At 40.9% G+C, this 14485-nt stretch overlaps 1 protein-coding gene across 1 annotated transcript; it reads left to right on the top strand.

Moving 5' to 3' along the window:
• Window positions 1-553: 553 nt before the first annotated feature.
• Window positions 554-9585, top strand: smad6a (SMAD family member 6a). Its single transcript, XM_053491270.1, has 4 exons — window positions 554-1938; window positions 3675-3731; window positions 3973-4050; window positions 8580-9585. Exons 1-4 carry the CDS (start codon window positions 1236-1238, stop codon window positions 9113-9115), a joined length of 1374 nt encoding a protein of 457 aa, XP_053347245.1. The 5' UTR covers window positions 554-1235; the 3' UTR covers window positions 9116-9585.
• Window positions 9586-14485: the final 4900 nt, after the last annotated feature.

Below are 14485 nucleotides of genomic sequence, written 5' to 3'. Positions count from 1 at the left end.
GTGTAGAGCATGCAACATATTTAAATAATTTGTATTTGTCATTTTTTAATTAGATACATTTATTTACACACTATGTGACTGCATTGTGCTTGCATGTTATTATTTTCTTGATGCATCACCTGTAAATATGCATTTTAAGTAATGCATTTATTTATTTATTCAAATAAATTTGATTCACCTAGGCATATTTATCAAGGAATGTCTAAGCTTTTATTTATTTATATATAAACATATATATATATATATATATATATATATATATATATATATATATATATATAATTTGTCTGTGTGTGCGTATAGATACAGTGTATATATGCATATGTTTACTGCAATTTTAGTTTTTTTCCAGCGCTCCACTGAGTGGCCCCTTTAAGGGTGCAGAAACCCGACACCGCGCCTGCGCAGCACCCCGCGCGCCCCGCAGCCGCCACCGAGTCTAGACGAGCACATGACGAGGAACAGCCAATGACTCCACCGCGCTCCTCCGAGAGGCCCCGAGACTGCGCGCGCGCGCACGCTCGTGTGTGTGTGTGTGTGTGTGTGTGAGAGAGAGAGAGTGCGTGCGTGAGAGTGAGTGAGTGAGAAAGAGAGAGAGAGAGAGAGACCAAGAAACAATCGTAGGATCTCGTTCATCTCGAGCGCAAGGATTTAAAGGGCAAGTCTTCCTGGCTCAGACTTAATGGATGTTTTCGTTGCATGATTTTTTTTTTGCGGATCAGGATGGAGCTGTTCACCGTGAAAGGATTACTTTTCTAAAACTGATCTACTCTATAGGTGATCAAGGTCTAGCTGATCAGGAGTGGATGTGTATATGTGTGTGTGTTAATCCTGTCCTGGATGTGAATCTAAAGGCTGTGCAGGAATGCAGAAGACTCAAACAAGCCTATAAATCAACTTTCTGTTGATGTTCGTGTTTTGCAGCAGACTTAGCGCTGCATGCACGCAGCACCGTTTTCCCCTCTTTCTTTCTTTCTTTGCCTAATGCGCCGTGACAGCGCCGCTACTTTGTTGCAAAACTGCCGCGATCGCCGCCTCTGATGTTGTGCTCCGGCCAGGAGGAATGCGCGCGCGGCTGTGCGTCTAGGCTAGTGCACGGAGCCTTGATGTCGGACACCGAGCACGAGCATCGTCGGAGTCGGGAACAGACGTAGGACATACACACACACTCTCTCTCTCCTCCACATAGAGACACACACACAAAAAGCGCGCATGAGAAGCGGTTGAGGTGTCGTATGTTCAGGACGAGACGCGGCGCTCTGGTTCGGCGACTCTGGAGAAGCCGTTTGATCGCGGACGGAGAGGAGGCCGATGGAGGCAGCAGGAGCGGCGACGATCCGGAGAACATCTCCCAAACCGAGCCTACCCCTTTGGGAAACTCCGCGGGATCGAGCGACACCCTGGCTCTGGTGGAAAGTCGAGGATCAGAGCTTGTTTTAGAGCAAGAAGGCATCCAGGTGGACATGTGCGTCCAGGAGGAGCGGCGTGGACCTCCTCCATCGGAGGAGAGCGACGGCGGGACGGTGACTTGCTGTTGGTTTAAAGACCTCCATCGAAGCAAAAGTGACCTTTCTGATCACTGGGAGATTAGAGAGCACAGTGCGAGAGCTCGTAGAACGTTACTGGAGCAAGAACTTTCCAGGTGTGCCTATGCGCTCCTTAAAAAGTTGAAGGAGAAACCTTTGGGCGTCTTGTTGGAGGCAGTGGAGTCTAAAGGCGCCGTGTTGGGTGGCTGTGTTGTAGCTCCTCAGGCCGAGCTGCACGTTGGAGGTCATGCTGTGTCTCCTCAATACCTGCTGTGTAGGTTTTTCCGCTGGCCTGACCTACAGCTCGCCTCCCAGCTGAAAGCGCTGTGCTGCTGTCAGAGCTTCGGGGCAGCTCCAGGCAGCGAGGCGCCATGCTGCAACCCCTATCATTACAGCCGCCTTTGTGGACCAGGTGAGGATGCTCGAAGCAAAGGATCCTACAGGGTCATGATGGAGTCAGCAAACATCTAAGGGTACTGAGGAGAAAAAGTGAAGGCTTTTGCCATCTTGGTGCAGGAAATTTTATAGTACATTGTCAGTTCACAAAATGTATTGGTATCAACCTAATGTTGCAAAGGGGGCTATACATAAAATAATGCTTTTTGTATAAGACTTATAAAACTCTAGCTCCCTTTCCATTTTAAATTATAACTGACAGAATTGCAGACAAGCTGAAGTTTTTAAAGAAAATTTGGTGCAGGGCTATATAAAATGTCCATCATGTCCATGTCTTATGAGATCTTGCACAATCCTTGCATGCATGGTGGGAATTAGAGAGCGGGAGAGAAAGAGAGAGAGAGAAGCTGGCCTGTGACACTCTCTGGTTCAGGAAGTGGAACTCCCAATTCATTACCCTACAGGGACGCTTAGTTCTTTTACTCCTCATTCAAGCCTGTTATTCACAAAAACACAGTCAGTGCGCCGAGAGCAGCTCTCAGGGCTGTTGCCCAGTCAGGGTGTAGTAGTTCTCATGAGATCAGTTATTTTGGACTATAAAAGACAAGCCTAATTTTGTTCACTCACCAAATTTTCCTTCGCATTGAGTCATACTTTTACTCAATAATCAAGTGAAGATTAAAGCCGTTCCTGCAACAATGAAAGAATATGCATATTGCTTCTTTATATATACAGAGTCAGCCAAAAGAATTTATACAGACTTTAGGAAAAGAAAAATTATATGATGTATATTATATAAATATAATATTAATAATACTATCATATTATAACACGTTATAATGTATAGCAATAAATTTTGTATTCAAATATTTATACATGTCTTTTCCTGAAGTGTGTATACATTTTTTTTTTTGTCTGACTTGATTTACCTTTTGGGTAAAGACTGAATGCTAGGATGCTCATGTGGACTTATTCTGAATGGAATTTTTGAGTAACTATATTGTTTCCTGCTTTAAACACTTTAATGAGAAAGCAGAAGTAAAATTAGAGTTCCACTAGCCAAGATGGAGTTGAGTTTGTTTTGTGCTTCATTAACACAGACTGAAATGAAAAAAATCTGTAAAAAGGTTAAAAAAAGAATAGGATGAAATATAAAATGGATACACTGTGTATTTATATACATATATACATGCATGCAATGCAATTATGTGCCATGTACAGAATAAGGATTTGCAAATGTAACTGAAAGAAGAAAAATACAGTATGGGATAGGTAGCTTATTCTATTCATTCTTTTCTGTAAAGTTTTGCCATGCAGAATAGACACTTGCACAGAGAATGCACTGTAATGCAGGTGTGTCTCTAATCTCTAATAGTTAATAAAGTGATCTAGTGGTGACTTGATTGTAGTCACCCATTTGCAATAAATAACTGATTATTTTAAACAAGTGTTTTTTATTGCTGTCTTATAGAAATGGTCACATCCACTAATTGTTAAAGCCTATTTAAGGACCAGTTCAGAAATAAATTTAACCAGAAAAAAGATTTTAACCAGACAGTGCATGTTTTGGAGCAGGTGACGATCCTGACTGTGCTTGCCGGTGTGTTTTAGTTCAGCCCAGGATGCTTCACGCCTTGTGCAGTCTTACTGTTTATCATACCAATCATAATGTGTGTGTATAATGTATATATATAAGTTTTGGATGTTGATTATATGGCTCTAAAGTTCTAATGTAAATTCTTTACCTTTTAGATTCACCCCCTCCACCATACTCGCAGCTCTCTCTTAAACTAGGACAGGAGTCTCTGGGTAAGTCATTTGTTCGTCATCACTACTTTATTGCTGTGTTTTAGAGAGGGAAGTAGTTTTAAAGCCATTTGCAAAAAAAAAAAAAAAAAGACCCAAGAGCTAATATGAAAGATCATTAAAAAGCTTGGCAGAAGTTATCTTTAAACAGTATTCCATTTAGCCTCAGACAAAAATCATGTGATTTTTGTTGTTTTTTACCATATTTTCTAGTCTTTTATAGTCTTAAATTATTTTTTTATAGTTCCTGCACATCCAGTGTTGCCTTATACTGAGATTGAGGCGACAGGGTCACCCAGCAACACATCCGGGGGTCACTCGGGTGAGTACTCTGATTTTCAGTGAAGTACCTGTAGCATTCAGCTGGGGCTGTGATGAGATGTTGACTGATGATGTATTCATGCTCAGATTGCGCTTTATCTTATGTGTTGAGTTCATGTTAATAATCTCTATCCACCATATTTAGAGCATATGAGAGATTATCCTGGATGATAATTTTCACTTGTTTACCTGAACTGAAATCTTATTTATCATACCTTACTCTCAAGAAAAGTTTAAAGTTAGTTCCATCCATAAAGGTTTAAAATAAGTTTCAGGCTACAGCTTTTAAATTCTGATTATGCTATCTTTCCATGAGAGACAGAAAGCGCTTTTATAGGTCGTACACTAACACTGAAGCCAACCAGTAACTGGTGATTTTGGTTATTTACTCCATATTTACACTTTTCCACTGATTTTCTGTGGAAAATCTTGAAACAAAAGTTTTGTTAGCATTGAATAATTTTTCATTTGTAACATTTATCCTGAAACCTTTACATCATAACGACTTTTTGAGTAAACATATTTTTCTCTTCTTCTTTTTTTTTTTTGTACCAGGAAACATTTTTTTTAATCTGTTGTAATTACACACTACAGATAGGGATTACATTGCGAAACTCTGGCGTGCATTCAAAACTCACATTGATGAGGAAAGCATAATTCTTGCTACTTTTAATGCTTCCTAGGTGTGAACCTATTATGTATGATTAGTAGTAATGGGTAGATTAATCTGCTAAAAATATTCGTTCTGTCGCCTCTGTGGTGGTTTTGCTGAGAAGTTCCCCCCCTAGAGGAAGCCGAGGGCATTAAAATAAACGTGAGTTGAGGTCCAAGGTTCGATTACATTACCGTATCCTTTTTTTTTTTTTTTTTTTTTAATGACTTTACCTAATTTACCTCTGACTTTGTGCTGTATGGTTTTGTCACTCTTGGACTGTGTGTCTATTTGCTTTCCCGTTCAAAAGCTTTAACAGCGAAATATTTTCCTGCTTGCTAAACACTTTAAGACTTCTTTATAGCAGTGAATAGATTCCTCAACAGCATTTGCACACTTCCACGGCGTCCAGACTTGAGGCACAACTCCTTGTAAATTAGATTATGACCAACAATGGGCAGTTTTGTGAGCGCGGGCCTCGCTGCTTCCAGCAGCAGTGGGAAGTCTCAGAGCACCGCATAATTACCGCGCCTTTTGTGGTCTGAAGACAAGGAACGAGATCCTCTTTTGGCGTGTCACACATGGCTCTTGCTCCATTATTTGCATGTTGTTGTTTCCTGCTGAGTTTTGCAACGCAGGCTCCGGCGCAGCCAGCCAGTCGCATTTTAAAATAAGGTTTAAATTACAGGGCTCGCTGTGGCTTTTCCTCTTCCTGACTGAGCGCCGGCCAACACGCAATTTAACTAATGAAATCCTGCCAGTCTGAGCAGAGATTCTTTACAGATGTCGACAAGGGACGACTCTATCAGTTGTTGGAAAAGTGGAGGAGACGGTTCAGGGTGTGTTTCTGTTCAGTTGAGGGGGTGCAGTGTTGCTTTCCTGTGTATGTGTGTGTGTGCTGAGAGAGAGGGAGAGACTGAGCTTTTTTTTTTTTTTTTTTTTTCCTCTGAGTTGACTGTTGTGACACTGTCAAGCGTCTGCCTTCTATCATCCTGACATAGCTTGTTTTCTTCATTTGGGTGCCGGATCGATATCCAGCCTATTTGCTCACTTCTATTGCATATCACTTAGAAAAATAAAGCTGTTCCAGTGCATGATCCCATGCAGGTATTCCAGAGGCGTCTAACGTATTAGGATTTTTCAATTCAAATAAACAGAAAATCTGTGCTAAATTTATTTCAGGAAGGGACAACCAGCTAAGAAATAACTTCTACTGCTTGCAAAATCCATTTAGACTGTCTGCTGACATTGTCCAGTGGTTTAAAATGCAGGGTTGAGAGAGTCACAGAGGGCATGTGGTAGTTTTTACTTTTCCGAGCACAATCATACCTTTAAAAAAAAAAAAAAAAAAATTTTAAAGGAGTTACAAAAGGAACACTGTCTTACTTCTGAAACAGTATGAACTTTGTTTTTTGGTCCAGAATAGCAAAAATAGCTCTCATTGCATTGTCAAGCCAGCAGTTGTGTTGCAAGCATTTTTGGTTTTGGCTTTTGCATGTCTCTCCCTTCTCAGAAATCTCTCTCTCTCCCGCTCCCTATCTATCCCTACATGCTGCAAGAGTCTAATCTGCGCAGGGAGATCTCATTTTTGGCTCAGCAGGACACACAGCACCGCTTCACTCCCCTCCTTCTCTCACTTGGCGGTGTTGGTTTAGGCTTAGCTCTGCTCAGACCTCTCCTGATGGGCGTACATGCCTCACCACCCATGAGCATCTTGAATAGTAATACATACTCTGTGAACCATTTTGGGGAAAAACATGAAGGGGGAAAAAAATGGAGTAACATTAGAAGCAGTATTTTATTACATAGACGTGTACAGTCTATTTCATGTGGTTGATATTTTTAAGGTTTTAAATGCAGATTAGGGAAATCATAAACTTTCATTCAGTGGCAGGAGTATAGACTTGGTTTATCAAATCCAAAAGTTAGTCTTTTTAGAAGATTATTTTTTTTATAATGTTAACTTACTTGTCTTATAAAACATTTATGCCTTTTCTTGGTTAAATCGGAACGAAAAATTTATGAATTTGTTGCTTTTCCACACTGCTCTGCCTTTTTCTGTCTCGCACACTCCCCCTAACTCACTCACTCACTCACTCACTCACTCACATGCATATATTAATTACTGTCCATATTTACACCTAGGGCCAATACGATTTCCTCCTCATATTACACTTGGAGTCATAAAGAATCATCAATAGTGGAGTCAATGCTCCTTCCTGCACTTTCCTTAAACCAGTCTTGTTTCATTAGCAGCGCTTCCCCGGCTGCTTCAGGGAGAGGAGTGTGAGCAGAATGGCGCCACAGGCTCAGGCCTTTAGATCCTCCCCCTCAATGGAGCCTGTGAAGCAAAATAATGCCATCAGTCTGTGTGCCAGTTAATCAGAGCTGATAGGCTGGCGGCTGGGGGGTCAGGAGGTCGCGAGTTGTCAGGGAGCTGAATGGAGGCCCTCAGAGGGGGAGAAGGGCCCCTGAGTGGCCCGCTGGAATGCAGGGAGGGGTGTGTGTGTGTGCGTCTGTGTTGGAGGTAGAGATGACAGATTTGGGCCTTTTAGTGGGAACCGGTGCCTCTTCAGTTCCAAATCCCTCTCAAAGGGAACTGTAAAACTGTAAGGAGATGAGGTAGCGCTTCCGCTCAGCATAACAGCAAAAAAAAAAAGTGGAAAAGAAATGAAAGTGACTTGAACGTTTGATGTAATGCTTCAGAGCAGCGTCATGTTTCAGAAGCCTGCAAACTAGCGCCTGCGGTTTTCATGCAGTAAAAATCTATGGCATGTACGTAGTCACTGTTGTAACTCACATATGCAAATAATTATCATCCCGACAATATCGTGCATGCATGCGCCGGTTTGACAGCCGTCGTTGTTTGCTTTAGACTTCTGATTTAAAAAAATAAATGCAGCATCATGATTCTGCTATTTGCAGAAAAACTGCTTTGAAGTACAGTACAGTATGCTGAAGTAAAAATGATGCTATCGCTTGTAATTGGTTAAGATTGATTTTGTTCTGGCGGCACGGTGGTGTAGTGGTTAGCTCTGTCGCCTTGCACCTCCAGGGCCCCCTTGATTCCTGTCTCCATGTACATGGAGTTTGCATGTTCTCCCCGTGCTTGCGGGGTTTCCTCTGGGTACTCCGGTTACCTCCCACAGTCCAGAGCCAAGAGATGCAGGCTAATTGGGGTTCCCAAATTGCCCATAGTGTATGAATGAGTGTGTGTATGTTTGTGTACCCTGCGATGGATTGGCACCCTGTCCAGGGTGTACCCTACCCTATGGCTGTTATTTCAGATCAGTATAATCACTATTAATCACGTTCAGGTTTATCCAGGGTTTTGGACAGGGTGTATTAGGAATTCTTTTTACATAAGGACTATAATGAGCAAGCTGTTATGTAATAATACACGCTTTTTATTGCTACCTGCATAAAATAGTCAAATAAAGCTCCAAGTGCTACAAGAAAATCTTGGGCTCTTGAATGGAAATCCTCATCAGTGTTAAAAACTAAATCCTGCCTATGAAGCATTAAAATCTAATTTTTAATATAGTTTTAATGTTTATGTACATTGTGTTGCTTTAATAGGGGTATTATATTAGTAAGCTTACTAGTTATCTATCTGGTGCATATTAATAGTTCTTTTTTTTTTTTTTTTTGGATCCTCCGGGCTAAGATTTGTGGGTCTGTTCATGGTTAAACTCAGTACTCCGTTCCGACACATTTCACAATGCGAGTACTTGCTACAACTATTAGAAATATGTGGATGGATTTTATATTTTTTCTGCCGTACTCACTATCACAAGGACAATATGGCTTTTCCACATATTATAAAATGCAATATACTGATTCCACTCATGCTCTTTTTTTTTTATTTTTTATTGCAGATACCAGCACGTCTCCCTCATCGCTTGGACGGACTCACTGGTGTAATGTGGCGTACTGGGAGCACCGGATGCGTGTGGGCCGCTTGTATCCGGTGTACGACTCCTCCCTCAGCATCTTCTATGACCTACCTCAGGGCACAGGCCTATGCCTGGGCCTGCTGCCCAACACGGGCCGCGCCAGCTCATCAGTTCAGCGTGCACGCGCCAAGATCGGCCACGGTATCCTGCTGAGCCGAGAGGCTGATGGCGTGTGGGGCTACAACCGCAGCCAGCACCCAATCTTCATCAACTCACCCACCCTGGAGCTCCCCCACTGCCGCAGCCCCACCGTCACAAGGGTGATGCCAGGCTACTCGGTTAAGATTTTTGACTATGAGAAGTCATGCCAAATCGGGCACCTGTCGCACTCGGAAGGGCCGTACGATCCAAACAGTGTGAGGATCAGCTTTGCTAAGGGCTGGGGGCCATGCTACTCGAGACAGTTCGTCACGTCATGTCCTTGCTGGCTGGAGATTCTGCTCAACACCCACAGATAGCACAAACACACAGACACACACACACATTCTTTGCCCATTTACTTAATCATGCTTCTCTCTTTGTCTCTCTGTCTCTGTCTCTCTCTCTCTCTCTCATACACACACATGCACACACACACACATAAATTACATTCACAATCCCAAAATGTAATCTATCTAGATTTAATATAAAGTTTTATATATACATATTATATAAAGGACATTATACTTGTAAATAATGAGTCCTTTTTACAGTGTAATTATTTATGTATGGTGCAATGTGTATATGAACATGAGGAAAAAAAAACAAGATGATCAGGTGATGCACTTTGGATTCTGTGTGCACACATGGAGTCTTTGCCATTTTTACTGATGGATGTGTACAGAAACCCTGGTTTTGGTGTATAGTTTTCATATACGATCAATATCCAGAAAAGAAAAAAAACAACTAAGTACCATGGACACATTGATAATAAAGTATTCCTCGGATACTTCCAGTGTCGGCTGTCCTTATTCATAATTTTAGATTTGTCCTATGTGCATTCATATGCAGCGTGTTTAACTCTAATCCACCTTGTATTAAGCTTCAGGTCTAGTACAAGGGCTCGAACCCGGGGTCGGGGGGAAGGCAGCGTTTTCTCTTAAAGCCTCTGTTTGTTCTGGAAGGCGACCGCTCTGGCTTATTCAGCAGCCAGGCCGGCCCCACCTCATCCCTTTTAAAACAAGGCTCTCAGAAAGCCACATGCACATTATACGTATGCAGCATGATGCCCTGGCCTCCCAGGCCCCAGACGCATTCTTCAGATCCATGAAAGCAATATTATGACTGTGGAGACAGGCGAGGAAAATTAGCACGTTCACACGGTTTGTGTCTGCGCCTCACACTAAAAAAAAGGCCTTGTGGATGGCAGGGATGGTGGTGTTTTCCTGCTGTTTCCTCTAATACTCACTTTGCCGTTTACAGAGGAAAAGTTTGTCCGCTTCAATTTCAACCCCATTTGGCTCTTTCCCACGAATATATAAGCTCAGAAGGTAACAGTAGCCCTTGAAAAAAAAATGGTGCACTCAAAGTTACCGTAAGTTTCATACGCTAATCTGGATGAAAGAAAATTCTGATTCCTGCGCAGAATATAACCAGCTTGGCCAAAGAGAAATTTGCACATTCGCTTATTTTGTCCTAGGTTTAATTATGGTTTGTAACATGGTGGCCAATAAATGTTGAAAATGATAGTTACCGAACCTATATCTGACCAAATAAGCAACCGCAGATCATACCACTGCCTCCAGAGTCTTGTAAAGTGGGCACTATGCATGATGGTTGCATCGCTTCATGTGCTCCCTTTCTTACCCTGATGCACCCGTCACTCTGGAATAGGGTCAGTCTAAACTCATCAGACCACAAGTCTTTTTTTTTTTTTATTGCTCCAAAGTCCAATCTTTATGCTCCTTAGCAAACTGAAGCTTGGTTTTGTTATGGGCACACAGCTATTTAGTCCCAATCCTGTAATTTCCTGTCTCATTGTGCATGTGGAAACACTCATTTTTGCTGTTGATTTTTGAAAATTCTTTAATGCAACTTTCCATAGTGTTTAAGTGATCTCCAGTTGTAATTTTTTTTCAACAATCCTTGCAGGTTTTAATAAGTTCTCCCGGAATAGGCGAGATAGGATAAAGCGCTAGAGACAATGAGTGAGTGAATGATCTCTTGTATAATCTCCCAAATTTCGTCACCTATCATTTTCCACCCACCAGCCAGCTCTCCCCGTCATACTGTATAACAACTTCAATCACAGGAGGGTGAAGGCTGACATGCTTCCTCCAACCAACCGCAGTTTTTCAACTTGTGCATCTTATGCTCATGCCATGTCATCGGATAATGTGAAAAAAAAGCACTCAGCTGAAAATGCTATGTGCTCTGTTCCACATACATATGCTCACAGATGCTAATGATTGGCTACAGTAGTTATGCTGTGATTGACAGAAGCGAGAGTATGCCACTCCAGAGGTCAATTTTGCTGGCTTGGTTCCTGTTCATGCACGAGTGTGTTGTGTAATTGCATTAGACAGTCCGTGATGAGGCAGCAATACTGTACGAAACTCTTCAAATTCTAAGCAATAATGATGCTTGATCAAATTTTGTATTAAACAGAACACTTCCATCAATGTATCTCAGGGATTAAAATCTCTATAGGGAAAAAAAAAGATCAAAGCTTTTCACCATTAAACTTTAGTCTATACATGTTTAAGCTGGTGATAGAATTCTTTCCCTTTAGAGAAACACCTATATGACCCAGAAGTCAAACTTGTCCTGCAAAAGAAACTACTGAATGAGATAACAGAGCTATAAGTAAAAAGGGAAGTCACTGAATTGGAATTCAGTAAGTCAGTAATTGCCGTGAAATTGTGTATTACACCAGTGGCCACTGTTGAGACCTCAACCATTAATCCTAAGTTCGGGATACAGCCAGATATTCAGCAAGTTGCCTACTGTCATGTACTGCCTTAATTCCAGTTCTGGGAACTTGCCTGTTGAAATGTGTTAGATCTTAATGTATCTTTCTGGTTCTGTCACATTATCCAGATAAATCCCTCACCAGCCTATATAACCGTTTGGCCAATAGCATTTTAAACCCATGTGTATCTAAGTATGTCATCCTCCCTGGAGTATGATATATAGATTTCTGCATGGTAAACGTCCTCTGTGTATACTTGCATTTGGTGTTTATTCTTAATCCAGGCTCTGTTTTGTTTCTTTAAGCACTATGTCTGTCAGCCGCTGTGGTAATTATAGAGAGACAGAGAGACTGGGCCGGGACAGCCCACTCTTTCAACAGCTCTCAACCACAGCACTCCTTATGCTCTGCTCTTGAAAGTCAGCCAAGAACATTTCTCTTCCCCCGTGCTATTCTCTCAGCTCAACCCTCCTCTCTCTCGCTCTTTATCTCTCACTCCTTTGGACATCCCAAAATCATTTGGTTTTAAGTCCACCCCCATCCTCGGAAAAGCTCTTCTGTAAACGTCTCAGCCGAAGCCTCAGAAGGCTATTTTTGCTTTCCATTCTATGATTTTGAGTGCTAGCAGTTGTGTATACGATTTTTTGGGGTTGGAAAAAAAAATAAATATAAATTTGCGAAGACTGAATGCGATCCTCTCTGCACACAGTGTTGCTTTGTGCCGGCTGTCATACATCTGCAGTGAGGAGATCAATTTGGTGTCTATTGGAGCCAGTGAAGCTCTCCTGCTGTGTTTCGTCATTGATCAGCTCTGGATAACGCAGATAGTTGGGAAAAGTCACTGGGGCTAACTACAGTATGTCTAATTGCCTCACCAGACTAATACACTCTTAGAAATAGTCACTTTGGTTTAATAGAGACCCTTCATACTGAGATATGTAAATACAAACAGCCTAATTTTTTTTTCCATATAAAACTGCACAAGTTGCACCTGAGACTATATTTAAATCAAAGGATTGTCATACCAATTATTGACTTTGTTTCATTAATTACTGCCTATTGCTTTTCATAGTATTTTTTGAATGTAGAAATACTGTATATATACTATTGTAGATTAATGGTTATAACTGTGGCTTCACACATTCAGGATCAAGGGTTTGAGTTCCGACTGTGGGTTTGTGTGTGTGAAGTTTGCATGTTCTTCCCTTATATACAATGTGTAGGCTCATGGGTTTTTTTTTTCATGCAAAACACAATAGCGCACATTAGTTTTTTTTTTTTTGTCCTATCTGAAACTGGTCTGTTGTATAATATGCTTTCTTAATATATGCATTCATTCATCTTCTGTAACGCTTATCCTGTGTGCAGGTCATGGGGGCCTGAAGCCTATTTCAGAAGACTTGGTGCACAAAGTGCGGTTCACCCTGGACAGAGTCTGGGACCAGAAAATTGTTAGCAGATCCTTTAAGTATTGTGTTGTGGGGGTAAGGGGGGGGGGGAGTTGTGGGGGGGGGGGTGCTGTGGATTGGACTTGTTTTTTGGTGCCTCCCATGGGTGCTCGATTGGATTGGGAGCTGGGGAGTTTGCAGGATTGAACTGGTGCACTGTGTGTTCTGGTGTCTTTTTATCTTGGCTAGCAAATTCTTTGGCATTTTGTGATGTATTTGCTTTTCTGAACAAATGGCACAAACAGCAAGGGGTAATGAATACTTTTGCGAAGCACTATGAATATTTATAAACCTTCAGAAATAAATCTCATTATATAATGAGATGTATTTCTGGAGGTTTATCAGCTAATTGTATTATTTGATTTCCAAGTTCCACCTAATCAGTTACACAAATATTCAAATATTTCAAATAATTCAAATATAACTACTACAAAACCCAGAGTCAGCCTCCTGACTTTTAGTACTAATTTCTACTAACATTTAAATCATTCAGCACAAATAATACTTAAGTCTTGTAAGGCTCAAAGCTAAATGATTTCAATAATTAATATCAAGAGTAGTTTATGATGAGCTTAAAAGCATTATGTCATTAACCTGTCTTTAATAAAAATCTTAAATATGTGCTGAGTTTGGATGTCCCTATGAGACCTAAGAGAAATATCCTTTGTTATGAAAGGGAAATGTTAATCTAAATAAGAATTGATGCAAAGAAATCATTTCAGTTGCTGTAAAACTGGAGTATTCCTTTGCAGTAGTCTTTAGATATAGTAGTAAATAAAAGAAACATCTTCTGTATATACAACACATAGAGGTATGCTGAGGTCCATGTTGTATTAGAAAACATTTGCATGCTTCTCTATATCACACATAATGTAATTAATTAAGATATTTAAAGAATGGAGCTGACAGAAGGTGAGTGCATCCTCTTTCCCTCGCACAATGCAGTAGGATCAGGATCGGATGTTCCTGTGTCTTCAGGACGGCAGTCGGTCGGCAGACGGACTGGCTCCACATTACACTGAGCATCCTCATGTACAGTAGCCAGACATTTTCCCATTTGCTTTACTTTCACTGGACTGAACCGAACAAGCTTGTTGAGTCTAAACACTATCATGCACACACACACACACTATATCTAAATGTGCACTTTAGTTGCTTTGTGCCTGCATTAAGATTTTTTAGGTTTGATGATCAAAGCCTGTATGTCAGCCTGTATAGTGAGTCCTTTTCTCACTTACACCCTCACTCGCTTGTTCATTCACTCTCATATTTGTACACATGCAGTTTAACAAGCAAAATATTGTCCACAAGGTGGAGCTCTGTGTACACAATAATAATAATAATAATAATAATAATAATAATAATAATAATAATATTATTATTATTATTATTATTATTATTATTAATAATAATAATATTATTATTATCATCTTTGGAAAATCCGTAAACGCTTCATGTTGAAAATGTTAATTAAAGGTGAATGGGTTTGA

This window comes from Clarias gariepinus, chromosome 3 (assembly GCF_024256425.1).
Source record: "Clarias gariepinus isolate MV-2021 ecotype Netherlands chromosome 3, CGAR_prim_01v2, whole genome shotgun sequence".
Lineage (NCBI taxonomy): Eukaryota > Metazoa > Chordata > Actinopteri > Siluriformes > Clariidae > Clarias > Clarias gariepinus.
The sequence above is the reverse complement of the archived record's forward strand: the minus strand, read 5'-3'. Positions and strand labels throughout refer to the sequence as shown.

Excerpts from the sequence above, each read along its gene's own strand:
- smad6a (XM_053491270.1), top strand. The coding sequence starts at position 1,236 with ATGTTCAGGACGAGACGCGGCGCTCTGGTTCGGCGACTCTGGAGAAGC. Across the intron at positions 1,939-3,674 it reads CAGCCGCCTTTGTGGACCAG|ATTCACCCCCTCCACCATAC; the intron begins GTGAGGATGCTC and ends TTTACCTTTTAG. Across the intron at positions 3,732-3,972 it reads ACTAGGACAGGAGTCTCTGG|TTCCTGCACATCCAGTGTTG; the intron begins GTAAGTCATTTG and ends ATTTTTTTATAG.